The 27,884-nt window shown below is 29.8% G+C and overlaps 2 protein-coding genes across 2 annotated transcripts in view; one reads left to right on the top strand and one right to left on the bottom strand.

The window, feature by feature from the left end:
• The first annotated feature begins 59 nt into the window (after positions 1-59).
• LOC112693623 (SH3 domain-binding protein 5 homolog) lies at positions 60-7,094 on the top strand. Its single transcript, XM_025568775.1, has 8 exons — positions 60-285; positions 353-415; positions 621-798; positions 5,662-5,780; positions 5,941-6,024; positions 6,081-6,302; positions 6,379-6,615; positions 6,686-7,094. Exons 1-8 carry the CDS (start codon positions 211-213, stop codon positions 6,881-6,883), a joined length of 1,176 nt encoding a protein of 391 aa, XP_025424560.1. The 5' UTR covers positions 60-210; the 3' UTR covers positions 6,884-7,094.
• Positions 7,095-7,644: 550 nt separating this feature from the next.
• The window catches only part of LOC112693620 (Down syndrome cell adhesion molecule-like protein Dscam2), a 113,761-nt gene continuing 93,521 nt past the window's right edge, over positions 7,645-27,884 (bottom strand). Inside the window, exons 21-28 of the mRNA XM_025568770.1 lie at positions 27,383-27,539; positions 27,134-27,266; positions 25,092-25,501; positions 23,639-23,932; positions 17,194-17,365; positions 11,605-11,951; positions 9,424-9,573; positions 7,645-7,690 (exon numbers count right to left, since the gene is read on the bottom strand). Of these exons, the coding sequence (XP_025424555.1) occupies positions 7,659-7,690; positions 9,424-9,573; positions 11,605-11,951; positions 17,194-17,365; positions 23,639-23,932; positions 25,092-25,501; positions 27,134-27,266; positions 27,383-27,539 (1,695 nt within the window). The 3' untranslated portion in view covers positions 7,645-7,658. The remainder of the gene's footprint in view (positions 7,691-9,423; positions 9,574-11,604; positions 11,952-17,193; positions 17,366-23,638; positions 23,933-25,091; positions 25,502-27,133; positions 27,267-27,382; positions 27,540-27,884) is intronic.

The following is a 27,884-nucleotide window of genomic DNA, read 5'->3' as shown; positions in this document are numbered from 1 at the left end:
ATTTGATATCATGCATTCTTTTCATTATCACGAACGAAAAAATTATGTTTATTATTTTAATTTTTATTAATGTTATTAAGATATTAACAGTTTGACGATTTATTTGTGTTTTTATTTTATTTCTGTTTTACTGACGTTTTATTTAAATTCTCCCTCCCCCTTCCCTATTGCAATGCATTAAATAGTTCATTAAGTTTTATTATATTAATAATGGATACGTCTAATGGACAAGACAATGATACATCCAATTACAACGAAGAAGATAGTTTAGATCCTAGAATTCAAGTAATGTCCGATATCAACGATTTGTTTTATTGGCAAAAAGGAATTTAATTAATTTGTTTTATTTAAGCTGGAACTTGAAAAACTTAATTCATCGACTGACAATATAAACAAACTTGAAATTGAATTAGATGTAAGTATGAATGCTTTTAAAATAAATCTACTAATATTTGAAATCTTATTTTACTATGTTATTATATTATACATTTATACGTATAGCATTTTTAAATGAATTAATGACTAATTTTTCCAAGTGATCTGAGAAATATTTTATCAAAACATATTTAATAATTATTTTTTTGTTTTTATTATACTAATCTGTTTGGTATACATTATAGGAAGCTAATACGACATTTAGAATGTTAATGGCTGAAGCATCTAGACGATTAAAGGTACGAGCTCGCAAATTAGGTTCATGTATTGATAAAGCCCGACCGTTTTATGAAGCACTTAATATGTCTAAACAAGCTCAGCAACAATGTCAAATTGCAGCTGTAAAATATCAACGAGCAAATGGTAAGTCCATTTAAACCACAACTTTTTTTGAAAAATGATTTTTTTCTTAATTAAAACCGTATAAACAAATGCAGTATTTTATAAACACAATTAAAAGTAAATCATTTATAATTTAAATTATGAATCTTATAAGACATTATTAGCAAATCATACCTAAATGTGTCAATGTATAGGAAATATTTTATTTTAATGAGAACATTTTTCTGGATTAAAATAATTATAATAAGTTCATATTAATCTTAATATAAGTACCTATTGTAGGTATAAAAATAAATTAATAGTATAAAAAATTCTTTAGTATAATTATTATAAAGATATAAGATATTTTAGAGTAGAAGTTACCTATTGAAAATATCTTTGAAGATAATTAATTTCTCATTTATGTAATTTCTGATTAGATATTATGTAATTATCATTGTATAATTTGGTTATCTTTCATAAATCATACAAATATTTATAATCTTTCATAAATCATTATAAATATTTGTATTAAATAATTTATATTTTTAAAATAAGTTATTTAAAAAAAAAATTGAAACATTTGATAAACCAAAACAATTTATAGTAGTCCGTTCTCAGCCAATTTCCCTTATTTAATATTAGGTCTAAATATTAAAAATGTCTTTATAAATATATTTTTTTAAATTTATATTTAATTAATTAATCTTTGTGGTTTTATAAAAAAATTATTACAACTTGTTTAATATTGATGATTTTATGCATCATAGTTATCATATTTAATTAAACAACTATTATTCATTTTGAAGATACATTTCAGAGTTCAACCATACAAATATTAGGTCATGTAACTATTGTTAAAAGAAACAGTATATTCAAAGTAAATAATTTCATGTTTTTTTTTTAAATTTATTTGACTCCTATTTATGTAGGTATAATTTATCCAATGTTGAAAATTAATTTAATGCTTTGATAAATATTTATTGTAATTAATGTTCAACTTTATATTATTTTTTTAACTTGAAATATATGTTTGAATACATACCAAACAATTTGAGTAGGTATTGGTGTTCTTGTGGTCTTCTATAATTGATGCTAATAATATTAGTGCACTGTACAATTGTTAAGTTAAATATCAATTTATATTTATTTTCAAACAATATACTTGTCAAGTACCTATTTTATCTTATCATAAATAGTTTTTTGTCATAATGATTAACCTTCTTTGGTTGATGTTTAAAATTACATATACTATATTATAAATAAATATATATATATGTTTGGACCTACCTTCATTCACTGATTAATAAAAAGTATTAATTTTATAATATATATTTCAACCAATAACTTAAATTCCGTATTTATACTAGTGATGAGAAAAATTTGGATTAGCTGATGTTCGAAAATCCGGATTTTGCATTGAATCTGGATTTCGGATTTGAAAACATTTAATTAGTATTTTTTTCAAGAACTATTTATATTAAATATAAAATAATTAAACATCCTCAAAATTAAATGATATTTTGACATAGACTAATTAAGAATCTCAATACAAGTTTTTGTGTAATATTAAATATATAAGTCGGATATTATATAATAAGTTTTTATTATTATTAATTGTATCTCCAAAAATAATGGTACGTAAGACTTGAAGTGTTCTCCAATTATTGAGATATCTTATTTAGATCACCATTATATTCTCCAAGATTTAAAATAACGACTAAAAAGTGGTGTAATGAAAGTAATATGATTAGAATACCGAAATTTGCAATAATAAACCCAAATCTCAGATTTTTAAGTTCAAAAATCCAAGTTTCGGATAGGAAAGGATAGTTTTGGAAAATCCAAAATCCGGATATTCTAGTCTGAAATACGGATTTGGCAGATTTTTGAAGAATCCTGATTTCATTCCCATCACTAATTTATACTTTTAAATTTAGAAAGTATTGTAAAAATAATTAGTCAGTACACACACTTTTTAAGAAGTAATTAACCAAACTCAAATAACTGTTTTTTTTACATAAATATTTAATTTTAAAATATGGGAATCATGACCAACTATATATTAGTTTTAGTAGTAATAAATAATATTTGTATTTTGTTTGTATGTAATCTTATATTATATTATGTATCTTATATATTTTAAATATTTTTCATAATAAATACTTGCCTCTTACCTCATACTGTTCAGTCTAGTTAAAAAATATTCAATACAATTATTCATCGTATATTATACTATATTTATTATATTTATACAGATTGTAAATTTTCTATACTTCTAAATTAATATTAAAAAAAAAAAAAATTAAAACAAAATATTTACATAAAGTGATAGCCTGGATTTTTGGAAAGTAACATAAAAGAACAATTAAAATACATTTATCTTTTAGCTGGTAACTGATCAATAATTGTAATTTTGCTTTCAGCATGTTTTTATATTAAATTCTTCAATTAAGTGTTCAACAGATTATATATTGAAGGCATAAACAACTTTGATAACAGCCATCATCTTTCCTTTATGGTCATATTAATATCATAATCTACAGCATTATATTTTCTAATTGTATTCAAAATGTAAATGTATTAGGCATGTGCATTTTATGTAATTGAGTTCTTAATAGTTATTGATTATTACATATATACCACCATTATACAGTTCTAAAATATAGTAAACTTTTGGTTGATTGCTTGAAAAAATAATGATTTTTGAAATTTAATTATTTTTATTTACAAAAAAAATCTAAATATAATATTTTAATTTTGAATTTGTTTTTTTTAGTTATTTTAAATTGTAACATTATTTTGTTGTAGTTTATTGTTTATATAAAATACATAGTAAAAAAATAATTTTTTCTGAAATAGAAAATATTCTATAATATTTTATTTTATAAATTATTTTTTTAATTTAATAAATTATTTTCAAAATATTTTATGATAAATAAGTTATAAAATTATTTTTCACTAATAAAATTTGATAACAATTTTTATTTATTTGTTAGGTATTTATAAAATTAAAATTAATTTTTTTACCCTTTATATTAGATGTATTATTATATAATATAAGGATTTATTTAAGAATCAAGTAGGTTATATATATTTAATCAAATAGATAAAAAATAATAATTTTAATTTTTAAATAAAATTATTTGAGGAATAAATTATGTTAAGCAATGGTTAGTATTATATAATAGGTAATACCAACTGGTCCATCTCCAAGCTTTTATTGAAGTTAAGATTTGTTTTTAAAATAACATAAAATATTGTTAAATAACATCACATTAATATAAGTTTAGAATTCATTATAAATTTATAACAATATATTTATTTATATGAGTACACATAATTTTAATGTCAAACAAAATTAAAAATAGAATGAAAAACTATATATATATATAAAAAAATTAAATTTTAATAATATTAAGTTGATAATTTATAAAATTTAAAGCATTATTCTAGGATGAAATGTTTATGAGTCAAAAATGTTTTGATTTCTATCAGGGAATTTCTGCTGTAACTTACATATTCTTTCTATACGTGATAGGTTTAATTACTTTAGTTACTATAATTTTTTATTTATTTTCTAAAATATAATGTTACTTACCTGTTAGAAACTTTCCTGTTACTTAACCTGTGTTTGATGTATTCATTGTTTTCTGTGCCTCTAATAGGCTATAAAAATGTATTTTTGATAATACTGAAACAAATTCCTCGGTAAATTTACATTTTTACTGTAGTTTTTTAAAATATATGTTATGCAAAGAAAATATAAATACATTCACAATTATATAATAATATTATTTTTGTTATTTGGTGGATATTTATTTTAAATACTTCAAAGTTTAGAGAATTTTAACCTAAACTCCCATAATTGTGATTGTTAGAATAATTCTAATTGATATTGTGTGACACCATAATAAAAAAAAAACACATTGTAGTACAACCAATAGCTTCCTTGTTTCATTCAAAATAAAAAAAAAAAAAATTAACATTTATATTTTTATAAACCATTTTTATAAAAACCATTGGGTTAAATAAATTTTTATATTGAAAAAGAATTTCAATATCAATTAACATAAGAGATTCTTATTTATACTTCATATTAAATATGCGATGAAAATAGTTGTGTATAATTTTTATTACAATTGTATGAGAAATATTAAATTAAGAAATTGAATGTATTAATAATGTATTAATTAAAATTTGGTTGTGATGTAACTTATTTTCATACAAAATTTACATTTCTAACATAACGCACACACAAAAAAAAAAAAAAAGAAGCATTTAATAAATATCTTGTAAATCATTATCTAATTAGTCAATTAACTTGGATGGTTTTGATTTATAATTATAACAGAAATTTTGTGCTTAGGTCTTTCTTCTGTGGAATATTAAAGAACTTAAGTGATAAATAGTTATAAAATTAAAATGTTGAGACATTTTTAAAAATGTATAACTTTTATTAAAATTATTTAATTTAGTGAATTTTATTTAAAATGTATTATTTTTTGATATTAAAATACTAAAAATATATTTTATAAGTATACTATTTTCTTATTTTTTATAATAATAGTATTGTTTCAATACTATTGGAATATTTTGATTGTAAATTTAAAGCATTTACATTTTGAAAAATTAAAAATTAGGTACAATTAAGAGATTAATAGTTTATTTATTTATTTTATGAATACTTGTAATGTTAGAATATTTTATTTTTCGTCATATATTTAAATTTAAAACGTATAATTTTTTATCATATATTTAACATAAAAACAAATTTACTTATTGTACGTTTAGGTTAAATTTATTATAAAAGTATGTTAGATAATTGAAAACATTTTCTAGTTCGGAGTTATTACTATTTTAATTGTGATTATTCAGTTTATTTTAATTTTTAATTTTTTTTAGAAATTCACCAAGCTGCTAAAGAAACTGTAGCATTAGCTGAAGCACGGTTTCTTAGTAAACAACATGAATGGAAATTTGATAGTGCATGGCAAGAAATGTTAAATAATGCTATTCTTAAGGTATTTTTTATGAAATAAAAATCATATATTAAATACTAAAATTGATTGTATGTTTTTGTTATTTTGTTTGAATTTAAGATTTAATAACATTTTCTTTAAAATATTATTTTTACATTTTTATTTTTTTTCTGAAGATAGGCAATATTTGTATAATTTATAGGTAACAGAAGCAGAAAATCAAAAGACTGAAAGTGGGCGTGAGCATCAAAGGAAAGCAGCTCTTTATCAAGCTGCTGAACAAAAGGTACATTTTTTATTGACAATTGTGTAAAATTAATAAACATTTTTATGACAATTTAGGTTCAAATGCTAGAACAAAAGTTTAAACGTAGTATTATTAAGTCTCGTCCATATTTTGAGGAAAAATACTTATGTGAAGGCCAATTAGCTGCACAAAAAGACACCATAATTCAAATTCGATATGCTGTTCAACGAGCTAAACAAGAGTATTCAGCGTGTTTGCACCGACTTGAACAGATATCTGAAGAAATTCATGTACAAAGACAAAATAATAAGCTCGTGGTATTTACTATTTCTAGTGAATATTTATTTATTTTTTATAGTTTATATTAATTAATGCTTATGCTTTCTTCAATAGGAATGTTCATTACAAGGTCCACGAGAACCAGGTGTTGGTGCTGAAGTTTCTTCTATGGTCAATGACTGGCAAGAGCTAGGTAGTAAAAAGGATGCTAATGGTATGGAAGACATAAACTTAGACTGGAACTTAGATAAATGTGATTCAAGAAGCCTTGGTAGTTTATCTATGGATACTAGTTCTATTTTGAGTGATGCAGATGACTTAGATTTTGATGAAGATAGTCAAGTGACTATGGTAGATAAACATTATAATTCAATAAATTATAAATAATATACGATAAAAGATTTTGTTTTTGTTATATTAGGAATTAGAACAACTACGTCAAAAAGTACGTGACCTTGCTACTAAGCCTTTAATGATGGAAAGTAAAAGAACTGAAGAGGTTGAAGGTGTAGAAGATCGCAAAGGTTGGGAAAGTGAGTTAAATGCTACTGTTGACAAATTGGATCGAATGATGTTGAAACAGGAGAGTGAAAAATCACAACAGCAATCACCTGTGTAGTATATTATGTATGGCGAAAATCAAAACTTGGTAGGCTTTCAATTACCAGAAATAGAAAGTGTTTGTCCTATTTATAGTATGGACAATCAAATTTGCTGATTGTTGGCCTCCTTTTTTTTATGAATGTTGTTTCCTGTTATCCTTGTTACAGTTTATTTATCAATTAATATAAATTTATCACCTATTATTTCCATTTGGAAATTGTAAATTATGTTAGTTTAGTTTTGAGCACAATATCATTTAATTATATTGTAACTAAATTAAGATTGTAGGTAATTTAGTATTAATTGGCTATACGAATAAACATGGATATATTTGTTAATAATTTATACTAAAGCAATAATGTTTACAATAATTTAGTATATTGAATTATTTACTATATTGATAAATTAATTGATGACCTTTAGAATTACCAAAAAAAGAAGTCAACTTCATTTGATATCAGTGGTTTATTTCAAATTTTGCTTTATTATTGACATTGTATTCTCTAATCAACAACAACCAACACATTTGTTTTTTCAATATAAAGTATGATTTCCTAATGCCATTATATTTTATTAATATTTTTTTCTTATGTAACTTATTTTTATAAATACATTTTAAAAGTAACATTGTTTATAATTATTATGAAAAACATAGTATATATTTATTTATATTTAACATATTATTCAAAATATGTTAATGATCAAAATGTATGATGGTCCAAAAGTTGAGTTATTTCTTCTGATTTTATTTTTTCATTGTCTAGTCTTTTTTTCTTAAAAAAAAAAAACTTCTAATTGTAGTGTCTGCGTGCTCCTCTTAATTCTGAAAAAAAGAACAGAAATTTTTTATATTTCAGTATTATAAATATTTTGACAGTTATCTATAACTATGAAGAAGATTCATATGATAGAAACTACAGACATCTTCATAATATTGTCATAAAAAAATAAAACTTGTTAAAGTCTTTGAGGGAAGTGATATCAAATTGAATTTATAAATTATAAATTATTTTTGTGATTATTGAGCGTCACATCACGAATGATCATTGTAGTGTCCATTGATAATGTTTTAATATGTATTTTCTAAATTAAATTGTTTTTTTTTATTAAAGATGAGTTAAACTTTTGCACTAATTTAATTTAGGTATGGGGTCTAATAGATTTTAATGCAGATATGGTTGGAAGAATAATATTTAATATATACATTTTATTTTTTCAATATAAAATTATAATGATTAGTACTTTTATGCTATACAACAGTGGTTTCCAACCAGTGTGCCGCTAGCGCCACTGTTTATATATAAAATATGGTTCTCATAATATATGGATTGATGTGCCACGAACATTTTGTTGGAGATGAAGTGTGCCGCACTGTTAAAGAGGTTGAAAACCAGTGTTGTACAGGATAATGATTTGAGCAGATCCTAAATGTTGGTAATATTTGAACTTATCTATAAAACTTTAAAAAATAAAATAATTAAAAACCTAAAAAAAGGTAATGATTGATATTTGTACTTGTATGTTACATGGATGATAAAAAAAAAAAAAAATTCAAAAATTATACTAAATTTTGGACACTGGAGCCTATTTTGTTTCAAAATTGGTTTTTTAATTTGCTCACTATGCATACATTTGTGTTTAGTAATTATCGGAGGAAATTTTTTCTCAAATTTCTAGAAATAAAAATGGATAATTTATTCTTTGACAAATAATTGATTTTTTGACTGTACTAAAAGTTAATATGTTTGATATAATTTTTAACTTTTACGTTAATTTCTTTGTTTAATTTTTTTTAATAAGGTTTGCGGGACTGAATATTTCAAAATAATGGTAATGCAAATATACCCATCACTTGTACTGGTAAATAAAATAACTGTAAAGTATCCAATGACATCAATAACGGCTGGTAAACACATTATTTATTACGTTTATTTGTACATTTACTGCGTAGTTTCTATACATTTTATATAATTAATATACTATACTACACTCCTATTAGTTTTAGATAAATATATTTGTATATAACATAATTATTGTTTAGATGATGACATTTTTTGTAGAACGTTCATACCACCTTATTTTATTGTTTGATATAAAATTAAAAAATCAAATTAATAATGAAAAATGTGTATCGAATAGGTACATTTTTATTTTAAACTCGGTACAAGTAATACAGTTTTGTGACATTTTGTGTCCAAGTATCTGACTGAATTATTAAGAGTTAAAACTTCAATATATTTCGCTGATAATTTTTAAATATAACGTATCTACATTCTTTTGTGTATTACCGTGTCTTGTGTAATATTGAAATATGACGTATTGTAATGGTTATTACAACGTATGGTGTTTTTTTTATCGATATTTCAAGTATCTCATGAGTATTTACGAGGTGTGTATTTGCGTGTGTACGCTTAGATAATAATTATGTATAGAAACTACTAACTAAAAAATATACAGATACATGGTATGACGATACGTAATGGTATTGTACAATATTCTACGATGTCACGATATTATAAAAATATGACGTTTTTAATGGACAGAAATATTAATCACCTGAACTCTGTTTTCTCGCCGTGTTCGACGATTTCTTGCGATACGGCTCGTCGTCTATGTCCGTCATAAAATGCACTGGCGTCATGGCTTTCCTGGACGACTTGACCGATGTCAACGGAAGCGTTTGTTGATTGGATATGTACGATATTTCTGAAACATTCCAAAAATCAGGCACCTACATTATTATAGGTATTATACGCCAATAACCATTAACCGTTTTGCGGCGGCTGACGATGGATTCGGGTAAAATACATTATTTTTCATAATTATTTCGATCAAATCGTGCATAAGTGTTAATATAAATTAATTATTAAAAATAGAAATTAAAAAACAATAATATTATGTAGCGTATTTTAAAAATAATAAGAGTAGTATTCGTTAGTGGTTGGGTAGAGCGGATGGTGTAAATCAAGTAGCATTTGAATTGCCTCTCAATGTTTAGTTGGGGTCAGGACTGTTGTAAAGTTTAACGGGGCCTGGAGCAACTTAAAGATTGGGGATTATACAGTGGTAAACCAGGGGGTAGTTATGAAGTTAACAAAAAAAAAAATCAATGGATGTTGTGGTCACCAAAAGTTTGGGGCCTGGAGCAAAATAGTCCCAAAGCTCTCCCCTCTCAACGGCCCTGGTTGGTTTAACCTCATAGGCGTGGCCAGGAATTTCGTCAGGAGGGTGCATACACTGATTTCTAAATAATGCTTAAATTATTTAAGTTAAATACATTTTTTCTTTCAAATTTTATGATGGTACAATATTTTTTAATTTTTTTTGACGGCTACAAAATAATACAGGCTACTAGAAAATTCGATCATAATAATAATAGCCTCTATCCTATATTTTAAAATTTATTATTATTATTTTTAAATCTAGGGGGTACAAGTGCACCCCTTACGCCACTCACGTGGCACCCATGGGTAACCCCGTTGAATTCAGTTTCATGTATGATATATAAATATAAAGATTCACGGTTTACAAAATAATTTGATTTTAGACAACTGGGTATTTATGGATAGACGTGAGCTTTTAATTGGAAACAGTATTTTATAAAAATAAAAATTACGAAAAAGTATAAAAGTTATTGAAACATTGCATCGCATATTGTATAATATGATACATCCAATTAATTGTTAGAGTGGGGGTGGGAGGAAATGCAAACGCGTAAAGTGTTGGGCCTTATTCGTTTCTATCATTACAGGAGCCCAACTTTCATTATTTTATTTTTATTTTCCTATCAATTTTCCCACCGTCCCTTTCTGTACCCACTATTATATGTGAGAAGGTTTTACATTTTTCAATTAATGGTTTCAAAATACGTGATACTGAATGGTACGTGATACTAAAATAACATTTATCGAATACTATAGCTATTTTGATGTTGCGTAATAATTATTGTATGCCTGTATCCACCCGCCCATTGTCTACGCCAGTGGTTCTCAAACTGTGATATGCGAACCTCTTGGGGTACTCAAAATTTTACTAAGGGGTATGAGTCTGGCCAACAAACCTTTGAATTTAAATAATTTATGTGGAAAACGGTTATTCAAGTTTAATTTATGTTACAGGTAAATGTAGAAACAAATTAAATGTTGAAGATAACTTAGATAATCTAAGATAAAAAAGATAACTAAGATTGTATTTAACTAAATTAGAACCTTATATTGATCAACTGTGTCAACAAAACTAAGATCACCCTTCTCACTAATTGTGTTATAAGTAAGCCCTTTCTGTTTTTAACATTTTTCGCTTGTTAGTTTATAACGAATAAAAATGTAATAAGTATAATGTATTTAAGTATTTAAATTTATTTTTATTTATTTTAGTTTACTAATTAAAAAGGGGTACTCAAAAAAGTTTATCGATAAAAAGGGGTACAGTGTTTACAAAAATCTGAGAATCCCTGGTATACGCTATTAGTATTACGGTTAAACTTGGTCGTCGAATTATCATGTTCTCATTATTTAATGGCTACCAAGTGATCGTCTGTTAAAAATGACATCTGTTTCTGTATAAGGTTTCGGTGAACAAGCAGATCTTGTCTTGTGTACCGTGTCATTGAATTCGTTATGCGGGGCAAGGGGGAAACGGGTCGCCGAAAGGAAACCGTCCTTACACGAGGGGGTGGGTTACACGGAAAAGCGAGGAATATCGGGCGTAAGCCGTGTCGCGGCCGTTGTCTCTCACCGTAGGACTTATCGATCAGACCGTGGATGTTGTGATCGGGCGTCTCGTAACAATCGGTCTGGCTGAGTGCCCGGTGGTGCACGGGCATTTTGCCGCCGGACGACGTGGTTTGCATCACGCTGAACGTGGCGTAAGGACACACGTCGAAGTCGATGCTCTTGCCGCCGCTGCCCGTGTACATTTTCTCCGCCGAGGCGTCCCTTTTCCTCAGCGTGGACGTCGCGTACTCTATCTGCTTGTCCACCTCGTAACTGGTCTTCCTCTCGGTTGGGCCGCCGCCGCTGCCGCCTGTGCCGCCGCTAACGACACCGCTACCGTTCCGCGAGTACTGCGTGCTATCCTTTTTCCTGCAATAACCCCCGAATATTCTGCAATGATTACACGATAATCCTGTATTGTATCGCTATTTTATCCCTATAGCACGCCGACGCTCGACCGTCCGCAAGTTCACGTTTACGTAATATTTTAATTGAGATATCTCGATAGTACGTATAAACAGTCATGTGCACCTTATACTTCATCACTCCCACCCCCACCCGCTACTCTTTAATGATAAAAGGTTTAAGACATCATTAAGACAAATTTTACCAAATTTCAACCATAACGCCTAGGCGTAATCCTTTCGTCAAGCTGGACGCCTCTGTTCTTGTTTACGGAATAGACGAGACTATTCGGTCGGTAGGCACCTACGCGAACAATAATCGATCAATTAATTATTCGTGTGTGTTCGAATAATATGTATTAGCTTTTCTTAATATTGGGTCACTGTTTGTAAACCAATGACAAGAAAAATATCTTGGGCATCAAAATATAATCATACATCAGAATTTAGTTAAAGTATATGATAAAATGTATTATAATAAAATGATTAGTTATGTTATTATATTAAAGCATACTAGGGTTTTTTTATCGAAGGGTCATTTCCCCAACACAAAGGACATAGTATAAGTATAAGGGTTTGGAAACACTGACCTATATTATATCTAACGTATAAGTCAATTTAAAGATAGTTAAGCGAAATACTCGTATATTAAATTAAATGAGATATGTTTTTATCTACTAATCTTTTTTTAGTGTTTTTATAGATGGGTTTCATACGTGTAGTTCAAAGTGCGTTTGCACAATTAAATTAACTTTTTCATGTAAAATGTCACCGCAGTCCGTACTTCTTTCTCTATATTATATATTTTTCGTGTTCCATTCAACGTAGGGTTACCGGACATTCTATACTTTGCGGAAATGTCATTTTTTAAGCTGTCCGTCTTATTGTTCCAACAACTCTCTTCGGGATACCGAAATGTCTTGTCACTTATTGTCCTCCATTCACTTCGTAATCCACTTAAAGTTTAAACAAGTGAATTGTTTTTGGCACAGTCTAAAAACTGAGTTCCCTTACCAATATGTGTTACGTACCTACACTGACAAAAACGAATATAGTAAATAAAGCAAAACAAGTAAAAGCTTTGGTAGTTACTACAATATTGATTGCTGAGTTATATAACTTTTTGCTGAGAAATTAATATCTATCAAAATTAATTATCCGTTTTTCCGACAAATATATCATACTGATTACGAGTTGTGGAAATACGGAAAACTCGGTGGCCGTATTGAATACATATGACGACGACGAATGAAAACTAAATATTTAAGCAGTTTTTTACATCAAGTACCTATTTATAAAAGTCTTGTCGACATTTTATATCCTTTTAAGTTGTAGTGCGATGTATATGCACTACAAACTGAAATCTACGTATTCCGCAAACAACCGAATGCAAGTTGGAGAGGAAATTACGATTATACGATCCATTATGTTAAATAATAATAATTATCGTCGTCAAGTATTTAATATGGTTACATATCGTATACACTGTAATAATATAGCTCCTCACTCCACGACTCGAGTGGAGCTTAAGATTCATAGGTATATTGTATTAGAATATGTAATGTACCAGCCGAAATCAAAATATTCTTGTCAAGATAATTATTATTGTTCAAACGATGTGTAACATATCGGCTTTATTATCGCTAATATTGTTTTTCATAATTTTTTTCCCACTCGTTCGAAATATCTATGTGTATAATATGATGTTTAGTGACGCAACGGTATATTCATGTTAAAAAATGCTGCATTTATTATACTATAATTGCAATATTATTACGACTTCATAGAATATTTTCTTGCATCAAAATGTTAGCGTGACGTATTCATAGAATTTGAAGGTAAAAAAAAAAAACCTATTTTTTTGGTCGTTAAAATACAAAAAGATATTTTCGAAATAATGCATGACAAAGAATCGTTTTGAGGCGTTTCGCCCGAGTGAGGTAACCAGGTATTCTTTCGGTTATTGATGGCGCATCACTCGAATAAAAATTCAACCGGAAAAATGTAGGTACCACACCAAAACGTTTGCTTACTAAATAATTATTATCGAGTTGTAAGTGTACATAATTCTACAATGAAATCAAGTCGTCAATACGTGTGCCTTTAACAGTATAACTGTCGTAGTAGTAGGTTGTGTTAAACAAATAAACGTCACGTGTTGCCGTTCGTTAATCCTTAAACCAGGGGTGGGCAACTGGCGGCCCGCGGGCCGCATCCAGCCCGTGAGCCTTTTTTATTTGGCCCGTGATATATTTTAAAATTACATCATATAATTCTAAAGTTTATCGTCTATGCTCTAATTTATCAATATAATAATTTTTATCTAATAGTAACATCGTTAAATGTCTAAATTTCATATGAATGTATAAGTATGGCTTTCAACCATAGCTGTTACCAAACTATTTAATTATATCAGTTTCTTCGTACCATTCGGATTATACTATCGTGTGTGTTGAATTTCATATTTCCGTATATATAAATGCTAATTAAAATTCATATTTTGAATGACTTTTTTTTCGGTTTTTTTTCTATGCTTTGGCCCGCTAAATTTAAATTTTCTAAAAATTGGCCCTCTAGTAACTTCGAGTTTCCCATCTCTGCCTTAGACGAACAATATTACGGTTTGATTTGTATTCACTTTACACGATGAGGTGTGTACAATATTACCGCAGTTGCTCACGAGTACTGAAACGAAATGCGTGCGTTGTATCGATAATGATTCTGTTCTGTACTGTAAAAACGCCGAAAATAACGAGTAAAGGTTTTGCCAAAAGGATTCGATATTATATATTATCTGACAGTCTCTCTCTCATTACAAAACAATTATAGCATCCTCGGGGTCATTATATGTTTTCGCTTCGTAAAAAATATATTTCAACTAACATTTCATAATTATCATAATCTGTATCCACCGAAGAAAAATGCAATGCTGTATTAAAACTAATTAGTTATAGAATTAACTTTTTGTGTGAATAATTGTATATTCGAAAAATTCAATTATTACTGCGTTTTTTATTTTATAAATGCGTGCTGAAAACTCATGTTCTTATATTATAAATTTATGAGGTCGATCAGTTATACCAGTGTTGTTATTTATTTTACTTTTATTCCAATGAAACGATCACTTAGGCGCGGATTCAGTCTACACTAACGGAGTGGCGGATTATAAATATGTATACATATTTACTATTTAGATACCTATTGGAAAATGCTATATATATAGGTATATACATGCAATAGTACTTAATGCAATAATTCCTTTTTAATTATAATGAATAATTTTTTTTCATAAACTACATTAAATATCATTATTGACATTATTTCCAATTTAAAATTACCCTTTTCTTATAAAAAATATATTGCGGTCACTTTTAACTGCGATGCGCTATGTACAAATGGTAAATTAGGTAAGTCGTAGGAATACTTAATACTTGTGAATCGATGATTGTTGTGTTTCGAACTGTTAAAAGAATTATCTTCATTCTATGGTCGACAGTCAACACCAATGGCAAACACAGGATTTTTTTTCGGGGAGGGGGGTCAATGTAAGAGTATAACACATTTTACAATTAACAAAATTATGCAAATACTTTATATATTTTGGCTTAAATAATAGCATTGATAATAGAATAGAGTATTATATAATCAATGATACTAGGTACTCAATATTAGCTCTTCATATTTCAAACTTGTAAAATTTGTAAATTCTAATCAAGACATTGGAGAAAATTTCGGGGGATCCCCTCCCCCTGCGAGCGCCACTGGTTAATACAACAATCTTAGTATTATGCAGGTAATAACGCAATTATGCATTATTATATTATGCAGTGAATGGATAACCAATAAATACAGATATATTTCAGATAGTCGAAGATATTTTTAGGACAAAACCCTATGAGGTTGGCAGCATAAGTGGACATCGTGGGAGGGGGGCTTAGCCCCCTCAAAATCGAAACCTTGTTAGAAATGTTATTCGTTGTTTTTATAATTATCTGTTCGTTTTTTATAAAATCATAAAACAAGAAATAATAAAAATATATTTACAATAGCATTAATAGTACTAATTAGTTAGGCTACTTACGAAAGAAGTTTCAGTGCAATGAAAAAAAATAAAAACTTGGCTAAGAACATCGTTGGTTCATGATAAGTTCAGCGATTTTTTAATACTATATATTGAAAAAGTTATATCGAAAAATATAAATAATGATGATATTTTAAATATATTTGCTGATACAAATAGATATTTGTCATTAAAATAAAATATTAATCATTTTTAAATATACGTTATTTAGTTTTTTTTCAATACAATTTAAACATATTCATATTTTTAATAGTAATAAGTTTTACTTTTGTATGGGAAAGGGGTATAAGGACGAAGTCGCTGCGGGTTATTTTACATTGAATTAGCATAGCCCTCTCAAAAATTCAACCAAATGTTCGCCTATGGTTGGAAGTCAACGGCCGTCGTTGCTCAGTCGGTCTAAAGAATAATGTTCTTATCAACAATTTATAAATTTATGTTATAAATGAAAAATTTGAAGATTTTGACTGAATAATATAACAATACATTTACATAGAATAACATAAAATATTAAATTTAAATAAACTAAATCAGTAACATATTTTGATACGGACAATGAGTGGGGTGGTCCCCCAATAGATCTGCGTCTGCAATCACAATGTTCCAGCTTAGTCAGTAGTTGTGCGCATTGGTTTTGCTTAACATGCGTTTATGAAAGAAAATGATCCGATAAGAACGTTATTTTGTATCCAGAAACTTCAGATCAAACGAAACCGATATTATATTACTATGATGTTTGATCGGGATTCGAAAATTATATTTTTTGATTACGTTTAACAGGCACGTGTAAGTGTCTAGCGTTTTATCTCGTGCAGTACCTATGTGTTGACACACCTTACCCGGGAGATGGTGAACACGATTCACACGTTTCATGCTTATGCTATTTTGAAAAATTTCGTAAACGCAGCGAAAACTGACGATCGCCCGTCGAGTGTAATACGTATTTTATCTTCGTCAAGTACGGGTTTTTTTTCTTTCGTTTCAAAAACAAAAGTACATTATTTCTTTGCTGAAAAACTATATAGGTATTACCCGCGTGTATCTACGGAGAAGAAAATTTAAAAATAAAACCCGTCTGGTTCCGAACGCGAGCGGCGCATGTTATTGTTTCTGTTGTTGATGTTACCTTCGTTGTATCACCACGCATATACAAATGCAAAACGATATGACGCAAACGAGCGCCGACACAGCCGGTACGTATTTATGCATCTGCGCGAAATTCGGTAAACCCAGGTCGTAGTTACCACTGCCACCACCGTCACCATCGCCGTCGTCGTACAGTTGAAACGGAACTACACCTGCGGAAGACCATATTACAGTGGTATAACCAGGATTTATTCATGGGGGGGGGTCTAGGAAAAAAATGTATTTATTTCCTGTTTTCTGTTTTTTTCCTGAGTATATACATCATAAACACAATTATATTATTTAATATACGAATACATATTATTTATATTTTTATATATTTCATATATTTTATCTTACACTGTGGTTGCAACTATTATGATATAGTAGGTTATATTGAAAATCGTTGATTTTATCTATTTATCAGGTTCGTCATGTTATCGACAATATACCAACTCTAATAATAATTCTAATCAATAAGTTTTGATGAAAACTTCAGGGTAACTTTAAAAAATATAAAATAAAAATAAATACTATGGCAGGAGCCAAGAGGGGGGGGGGGGTCCGGACTCGGAGTTCACCCCCCTGGATTCGCCACTGCCATATTATAATCACTATGTATCATTTGACATCGTACTGTGATAATATTGCAAACGGTATCGATTAGTGGTGTAGCCAGGAGGGGCATGTTTCGGTGTTGAAACAACCCCATCGGCCGTATATCAAATACTTCTTCTATAGATATAATAGGTATACTGTTACATAAAGACCGATTAGCGAAAATTTTATAATAACAGGACTGACAATCAGGAATGTAGACGATAAAAAATTTAGGTGTTCAATCCTGCTCCTAAATTTCAACAAAGTGTACTTGGATGTATATATATATATTTTTTTTTTCTACACACACTCCAAGAATAACAATAGTTTTGTTTTATGGTTTTAATATTTTATTTACAAAATAATATCCATTATAATTTGCATAACATGAATACATTAATTATTTGTATTCATTAATTGTATGTTAATTTAAAGTTTAATTATTTAAAAATATTTTGTATTGTGGAAAATATGTAACCCGCACAACCAAATATAAAAAAAAAAAAAATCATGCGACCTGTAGGGATGGGTTAACAAATAATGGTTTTCGTTCATGTAACTACAGTCTTTGATCCTAACCAGTTTAAAGAAAAACTATTCGAAAACGTGTTAACTTTGAAGTGCCCTAACCCGTCTCGATGAAAATGTAATGCGTCTAAATTTTTTCTCTTTTCTCCACCGAAAATCTACTCGACAATACCTTTCCAACGATTAATATTTCATGGCCTCACATGTGATCCATCTTTACGTATTAATATTTATACAGTAGAACCCGTTTAAGACGTTCTTCAAGGGACAAGTTAAAAATAGTGTCTTAAGCGGAAAATTGTATTATGCGGGGGAAAAAAAAATGTTTATATTATATAATATATCCATGTTATATACATATTATATTTTTTACCTTGCAGTGTGAATTATTACATTTATATTACATATTATTTTATATTGCCTACTTAAAAAATCATCGATTTTTGTTTGTTTTATATTTTTTATGTTTTAGAATAGAGGAAGTTCTCAATTTTATTAATATGATTTAACGAACCATTTTAATATAAGTGTATGAAAGTTTTTTTTAATCATTAAATCGAAGTCGACTCTGGTTCAAATATATTGTATCCATAATCAAATTAAGTCGTGACCCAGGCTAAAATTGTACATTAAATATATACTGTTATGTACTCACACTATTAAAACCATTCGTACACATAATTTACATCATTCGATTTTTAATTTTATTAATTTCTGCAAAAAAAAAAAAAAAAAAAGATAAAAATTTAATTTCACTCATAACTTTCTGCACCACATAATTTTTTTTATCAAAAGGACAAAGTTACTTTAAATAAGTTTTCTATGTTTTGTAATTTGTTTTTAAGTGAGCCTTGTAGTCTTATTTATTACAGAGAAAACCATTTTTTTTTTGTAAGAAAATAAAATATATTAAGTTGAAAATTGGTAAAAATTATTTATTATTTAATGATGTATACTTTCAAGTCTTATAATAAATGTGTATTATAACTAATCACAGTTATATATATATATTCGTTTTAAAAAACCAGGAAGGGCTGGTGTAGGACTTATTAGAAATAAAAAATGGGGCCACAAAATAGTGAACAAAATAGCATATAACAATTGTCTTATATTAATTAAGCTTAGAGCTAAACCAAATGATATTGTACTAATTCAAGTGTACTTCTCCACATCAGATACAGAAGATAATGCTATAAAAAAGGTCTATTCTGGCCTAGAAGAGATTTGAAAATTAGCAAAAGTAGAAGATAATTTAATAATAATGGAATATTGGAATGCGATATTTGGAGAAGGTGCAGAAGGTTAAGAAGTAGGAACATTTGGACTAGGAATTAGAAATGAAATAAAAGACCACATTGTTGACTTTTACAGGCAATATGATATGATCACAGCTAACACATTCCAAAATATTCACCGCCAAAAAAGATACACTTAGAAAATGCCAGGGGATATTCGAATATATCAAATATATCATAGTGTAAAAGAGGTTCAGAAATTAGATACATAGATGTAAAACATACCTAGGCGCTGACGTACGACCATAATCTCCTCATGATGAAATTTGTTGTAGTGTATAAGAAACTAACAAGAGCAACTTAAAAAACAAAGGAATATGATTTAAGAATACTAAAAGATAATAACATAAATACAACATAAAAATCCTACATCAATGAAAAATTAATATTAAACCCGCCATTTCCAAGTGATACCAATAAAGATAAATGGAATAAAATTAAGAATATAATACATGAAGCAGCCAGCAACTATTTGAAAAGAAACTTATCTGAGCTTAAGAAATCATGGATAAACGATAACATTATAAGAGATATTAAAGAGAGAAGAAAGTATAAAAACGCCAAAGATAATCGTGGAATACGAATATATAAGAAGCTAAAGAATAAAATTAATTGAGAAGCGAAATTTGCAAGGGATAAATGGTTAAAATAAAAGTACAAAGAAGTGGAACAGTTGCTTAGAAATAATAGGATGGATCATGCGTTTAACATAATTAAGAAATTTTTCGGAGGAAAAACAAAACTAAACAGAAAAATAAGAGATATGGATAGAAACTTGATACCGGTCAACGAAAAAATAGCAACAAGATGGAAAAAATATCTTGAAGTTTTATACCAAGAAGGAGAAACAGCCAATTTCAATAATAACCCAGATATGCAGTGGCAGTCATCTAGAGAGACGAGTTCCATAAAATTTTGAAGCAAATGAAAACATGTAAAGTAGTAGGTATGGACTACATAGCAATGGAACTAATCCAAAATATGAGTACAGAATTGCAAGATGAGCTATTTAAACTAGTTAAATGATATATGCACTACAGGAAAGATCCCCAAAGAATTCAAGGAGAGCATTATAATACTTATACCTAAAAAAATAACGGTTGATAAATGTAATGCATTCAGAACAATAAGTTTAATGGTTGAGAACATAGTAGAAAAAGAATTAAGCGATGATCAATTCGGGTTCAAAAGGAACAAAGGTACTAGAGAGGCAATCTTAGGCTTTAGAATATTGATAGAAAAACAAACAGAATTGAATAAAGACACATTTATAGCGTTTATAGATCTGGTAAATGTTTTTGATAAGGTACCGTGGAAAGAATAATTATTCTATACTTTTAAAGGAATTGGAGCTGACTATAGAGGTAGAAGGATAATACGAGTATATAATTTATACAAATACCATTCAGCTACAATAAAAGTAATGGACAAAAAAGAGACAGCAATATTAGGAAGGGTGTAAGACAAGGTTGTCCACTCTCTCCAATTGTATTTAATATCTTTATCGAACAGATATAGAAAGACTGTACAGAAATAATATAGGTATACAATTAGGTGGCGAAATAATATCTTTCTTAAGATTCGCTAATGATATTGCACTACTAACAAATAATGAGAATGATTACGAAAAATCACTGGAAAAAATTACGAGATGCTTCCAAAAATATCATCTGATTATCAACTGACAAAAAACTAAAGCTATGATGTGCCAAAAAGAAAAACGAATCCATATAATTAATATTCAAACAGGGAACAAGCTGCTTGAACAAGTAGTACATTATAAATACCTAGGCAATATAGTCAACCAAGATGGAAGATACATCATAGAAATAAGATCCAGATTACACAGGGAAAGTCAGCATTTATAAAAGAAAAAAAATTGTTATGCTCCAATCACATGAGTATAGATTAGTTTAGTGCATCTTATCAATTAGGCTTTATAATTCCTTGGTGGTCCAGATTTCAAAATTTACCTACTGTATTCCGTTAAGTTTTGATTTAATTAACGCAAATTTTAAAAATGCCTACGTTGTGTGCAGTGTTTGAGTGTTTCATCAAGACAACCAATAAAGGTCTTTCTTTCGATCGTTTTCCCAAAGTCAGGAAAAATGTCGCATCCGATATAAATGCACTTTTGTTGGCACAGCGCAAGTCATGGCTTAATGCACTAAATATTCTATAACCTATGATATATTTTCAAATATGCAAAAAAAACTTTTTTCTATAAACTCAGAATTGAATGAATCGTCCACATTTTTTACTCTCATACAACTGCATAGATCAAGTAATGATATGTAAAAACATATAAATCCGGTCTTTAGTAATGAGAAAGTAATGTAATTACTTTTCTATTTGATAAGGAAAGTATCTAATTTCATTACAATTTTATATGAGTAACGAGTAAAGCAACTTAATTAATTTTTAAAAATACTTACCCAACACTTGTAAAATATTAGTACTTAACATAAATTAAATGTATACAATTTTTTTTTTTGCAAGATTAAATTTCATAAGATTTTATTGTCATATGGTTACTCTTAGATTTTCCTTTTAGAGGAAAAATATTGAATAGTGCTACTGGGCCTTTATCATGAAGTGTAAAATTCTCAATATGGGGTTCAAAAATTAATTGGCAATATTATTTAGCTTAGTAGAAATACTGTCAAAAAAAAAAAGAAAATGTAAATCATGTAAACCTATTAATGTTAGTATTGAACATGTGCTTAAATTACTAAACTTACTTACCTCAGCAACTACAAGAATATAATTATTTAAAGCAAGCCATTTGGCATTAAAAACTCAACCAGACACAAAAAAGTTGTAAGCATCCAAACTTTTATATGCCTTAAACTGCTCTAAAGTATAAAAACTTTTGGTTAAAACTAAATAATTGAAAATGTCAGGGTAAGTAATTGGTGGTAAAATCTCCAAGTCAGTTGTCCAGATGATACTTAAGTCCTTCATTAAAATATAGGGATCTCTTGGACCTAAAACTTCAATTTTCTCCAAATATCTGCGCTTTACATCACCTAGCATGGCTCCTAGCATGATTACTTAAATAATCACACATTATAAGGTGTGTCAATGTTACAAAATGTTATCACTATTTAAAGTTAATAAAAGCTAATAAAAGTTATAAACGTTAAAAGTAAAAACTTAAAAAATAATATTTTTTTAAAAAAAACTAAGGAACATTTAACCTATTGACATTAGAAACATTCAAAGTTGGACCACCATTTGATGTTAAGAATGTTATCAGACCAAAAACTAACCTAAAACAAAATGATCTATTAAGATGAGGAAACATTTCATCAAATAATATGTATGGAGTGTGATACTCTATGGTTGTGAAACATGGGTATTAAATAAGACAGAACAATGAACACTTGAAAGCTTTGAAATGTGGTATTGGAGAAGGATGCTTGGATAAAACACTGTACCAACGAAAATATACTCAGTGAAATGGACAAACGAAGAGAGATACTCAAAGGCATCAGAACAAGACGACGGAACATGATGGGCCATATATTGAGACATGAAAATGAACTAACCCATAGAATTATAGAAGGGATAGTTGAAGGTAAAAGGCACCGAGAATTTCATTTGTCAAACAAATGATCTCTAAGGCTGGACTGAAAAGTTACACCGAATTGAGAACGGAGAAGAGTGGAGACCGAATATTCAATTGCAAAACCAACCTTAAGGTTGAATACCAAAAAAAAAAAAAAATTGCTTTTTCGAACTAACATTTTTTTGTACCAAAATTGTAATTTTTCTAACATTAAGCAGTAAAATGTCTCTCTAGTGACGCTAGGTAATTCAGATAATATTCGCATAATAGTGTACATGGCGACTTAATTTTGATTAAGTATTCATTAAAGTTTCTTTGATTCAGTTCCGTAATAAATGCATTACTGAACAAAGTCACCAAAGCAGAACACACGTTCAAATACAAACACGTTATAGTATTATCGGTTGTTAATGTAGGTCTACCTAACTATCATAGATTCGGTTTGAACTTACCTCCGGACTTGGTGCGGGTCGCGAACCTGTGCTCCCACGACGTATCGCCCGCGTCCGTGTGCACGATCATGCGAACCGTGTAGACGGTGGCCGGTTGAAGCCGACCCACAGTGAACGTGTCGCCAGCCATCTTCTGTCTGGGGTACTTGACCCACACGCCTCCGTTGCCGTTGACCGTGTACTGGCACGTGAACGAGTGTATGCTGCACATCTGCGTCGGCCACGAGCCGAACGTGAACGTGATGCTGGTCGAGTTCACCGACAGCACCGCGTCCTTGTTCGGTTCCTTGGGCACTGTCCAAACAGAGACATACGTTATTATTACTGTACCAGATCGTTCTAACTAATCATGCCAACTCGGTTTTCGATACATGATTCGGAACGCGGCGAACACGTAGTCAAAAAAGTGCCGGAAAAAAGAAACGATTAAAAATGAATAATTGTCGTTACCGAACAAGTTGATGCAGATAAGAAACGGTCGAGGAGGTGACGACATCGGGGACGAGGTATCGAGGAACGGAGGAGAACAGTGGCGTACCTGTGAAACATTTTGGGGGGGGGGAGGCATAAATTAATTGCACAATTTTTTATTGTTATGATATAATCTGAAACTTTATTATAAATTATTACCAAATACTTAAAACTCATGTTGATCACTTGATATCAATGATAATCACATTATAAAATAGTGACTGTATGTGACCATCACTTCTAATCCCAATTCGGTCGAATATTAATATTCGATTTTTGATAAGTGATATCAAAAACTTTTGATATCAAACACGATTATAATCAGTGAAAATTAAAAATATTTATAATTTACATTATTTAAGCTGAACAATTAATTTGCATTATGGCATAAAAAAATTTCTAGGGGTGGGAAATTCCCCTGTTGCCCCCCCCACAGGTACGCCACTGGAGGAGAATACAGATGAAATTTTCTGTTACGCGGATTATCCGTCAGCCCTAGGGGAATAGGGATAAGGAAAGAAATTCTCCAAAGTATACGAGTAGCATTCTGTATTCTATTTTCGAAGAAAACCTAACATTTTTGTAACGATAAACAGAATAATGTAATATAGCGTTCGGGTTGTTTGTATTAGAACAAAATAATACTGTAGGGGTGAGTGAAAGTTAAAAGACTTTGGGACTATAATTAAATATTGTGTTATAGTCATATGTGATTAAATTATGATATAAGTTATTGGTTTTTTAAATTATGTTTTTTTAATGAGGTTTAAAAAGAAAAACAATATGTGAAATACGAGAAAACGTTTGTTTGAAATATTTATTATACCATTTCGTCAGAATCGATAATATTACGGATAAAAGGGACGGTGATTGAAAACGTGTATTATTTTTAATGCTTTGGATTTTCAGTGAAGATAGCGTTGACGTAGATATGGGTTTCCTGCGCTTTCAGGTTTCTTTCTACATGATTATTGTAATTCACCTCCGCCTTTGGTGAACACTTCCTCAACCCGACTGACCCTGCTCGTCCCGACCGTGTTCACGGTTTGCATGGATACTGTGTACTTGGAACCGCACTTCAGCCGGTCCATCGTGTACGTGAAACGGTCGGAATCCACCTCTATCCTGTGCGGGGGCTCGTCCCCGGTCTGGTAGGTCAGCAAGTAACCCGTAGTCACCGCGTCCGGCTGTTTAACCGGTTTCCACTGGACCAGGATAGCGCTGGTTGAGATGGGGTCCACGTCGAATTCCGGTGGCGACGGAGGGTACAGGATATGGAGCGTGTAAGATATCTGATCCATGCCAAATATGTTCTCCACGTGGCACGTATAGTTGCCCACGTACATTTTGTCGTCCACGGGGCCGATGGACAGGCTGCCGTCTGAGAGGACGCTGAAATGGTAATACGCGGGGTGTAACGATGGAGATGATGAGTTGATGAGAAAAAAAAAACAAAAAAATAAATAAATAGCATTTGACTGGGGTTAATTATACCGATATTGTTTTATTTTCACTCCCCGGTAATCAGATAAGTCGGTATTACAAAGTCGGTAGAAATCGTGGTTCGTAAACTTTTATTATTTTGACTCTTCTCCACATTACTGAAGGAATATAATTTACATTTCAAGTCTTCTTTCAATATATTTGTTATCAAAAGCGTATTGAAATAACGAGGTTTACCGAAATTTAATCGAATTGTTTATCATTTTTGAAACATTCAATCGGTCATTTATGCTTTTTTTGAGTGAAACACCTATGTCTATTTTAAAAATGACCTTATAATGTAAATAAATGCGAATTGACGTGCGGCTTATCGGTTTCACCTTTTATCATTGGCACGGATAGGGCTACGGAATAGAATCGCGAAGCGTATAGGTATCGGACTCAACGTCACCAATGTAGATGCACGCTGATTGCCCAAAATTGTTTCTCGTCTTGTACTATCTACGACGCACGCATAACAGAGACTTTGGGTCCGATCTGGCTGACTGTTTCGGTTCATGCACCGACTACGCATGTTATAATCAGTGCTTGATTTGGCAAAATTAAAGAAGGGGACTCTATTTACTTTAAAACAAAGGACGTCCCCAAAACTGGCTTAGCGTTATTATTATAGCGTAATAATAGTAGGGGGACGCTAAAATTTCTGAAAATTAGTTGGGGTATTCCGTCCCCCTGCACCCTCCTACAAATCGAGCACTGGTTATACTGTTGTATATATAGTCTTGTCGAGTTTGTATAATTAAAGGGTTTCGCTGGTTTCGGTTTCATTAACATTTCCCAATTATCTGACACACGGTGTCGGTTATCGCGACATCGGTTCAGCATCACGTGGGTACTAGCTATAGCTAGGGATGGCAAAAAATCGTTAACCATCGATAAATCGTAATTTCGATATAACGCATACCCAATATCGGTACCACGATATATCGACTTCTATTGTATCGATGTATCGATATATGTCGGAAAATGTTTCCAATATTGAATAAAAGTTTATAGACTTGCAAATAGGACATAGTTAATAGGTTATAATTTATTTGAATGCAATTTATATCTATAAGCCGTAGGCCGAGGTCGTAACTTGTAATCGATACTTATTACAGGAATAATGACAAATAAATTGATAAATTATAGCATGTATATTTAACAAAATTATAAAATATTTTATAAAACCAGAATCATATTAATAAATTTCTATATATTGCAGTATACACCTAGAAAATTATAATGGAAATAATTTTATTTATATAATAATATATAAATATTTATATATAACATCTCAAATAATTTATAATAGTATTTAATATAGTATACCAATATATCTATTGATGATTACCCGAAGACTAATCACATAAAAATATCTTTGGACACGATAATACCGAGAAGATATATCGGTAACGTTGTATCGATGTAAAATGTCACGATATAACGACTTCATGTATCGACATTTTCGATACATCGATAAATCGTTCCCATCCTTTGCTATAGCTAATCGGGAACGCGAAGATTTTCGGTTTCACTCACTTCGTCTCGACGTCTTCCGGTGCCTTCCATATGACCACGGGCGTCGGCATGCCCACCCTGTAACACTCGATCGTGACCTTAGTTCCGACCACGACGTTTACGTGTTCGCCGAACGACGCCACTCTGGCCGGTGCTGCGGCAAATCGATTTTATCATCGCATTATAATACGTTATATTCATTATTATTCGGACGTTTTTCGATCACAAGCATGAGATACGTCACAGTATTTGTTATGCACTAATCCTTACCTCTGGAGTTCGGGCTCTGGTTCACGCGGAAACTGGGCTGTCCTTCGCCCACCACCGTTGCAGCGGTCACCCAAAACTCGTACCGTTGGAATTCCTTCAGCTGTCTCACTTCGATCTTGGTGCTCTTGTCACCGAACACTATTTCCTTGTCGACGATCTGTAACCGATCGGAGATTTACTTCGGATAAATAAAAATTGTATCTTTACTAAAACACTGTCGGATTTAGTTAGGATGCAATGCACTACGAACTCAAGTGCAAGTCGTAGATTTTTCTAATGACGTGAATCAATATATTACGATCGTATAATATGATAATAATTGTATAGCTGAAAAACATTTTACTATCAGATTCAACGAATTGTACAAAATATTTAAAAAAAAAAAAAAAATCTAATACAAAATCAGTCTTTGGACATTAATTTTTTTTTAAATTCATTCATATTGTTATTATCATTTAATTTAAACACATCGCATTGAAGAATAATAGATAAAATGTAGGTC

Source organism: Sipha flava, unplaced genomic scaffold (genome assembly GCF_003268045.1).
Source record: "Sipha flava isolate LNK unplaced genomic scaffold, YSA_version1 89_pilon_pilon, whole genome shotgun sequence".
NCBI classification, from domain to species: domain Eukaryota; kingdom Metazoa; phylum Arthropoda; class Insecta; order Hemiptera; family Aphididae; genus Sipha; species Sipha flava.
The sequence above is the reverse complement of the archived record's forward strand: the minus strand, read 5'-3'. Positions and strand labels throughout refer to the sequence as shown.

Excerpts from the sequence above, each read along its gene's own strand:
- LOC112693623 (XM_025568775.1), top strand. The coding sequence starts at position 211 with ATGGATACGTCTAATGGACAAGACAATGATACATCCAATTACAACGAA. Across the intron at positions 6,303-6,378 it reads GACAAAATAATAAGCTCGTG|GAATGTTCATTACAAGGTCC; the intron begins GTATTTACTATT and ends TTTCTTCAATAG. Across the intron at positions 6,616-6,685 it reads AAGATAGTCAAGTGACTATG|GAATTAGAACAACTACGTCA; the intron begins GTAGATAAACAT and ends TTGTTATATTAG.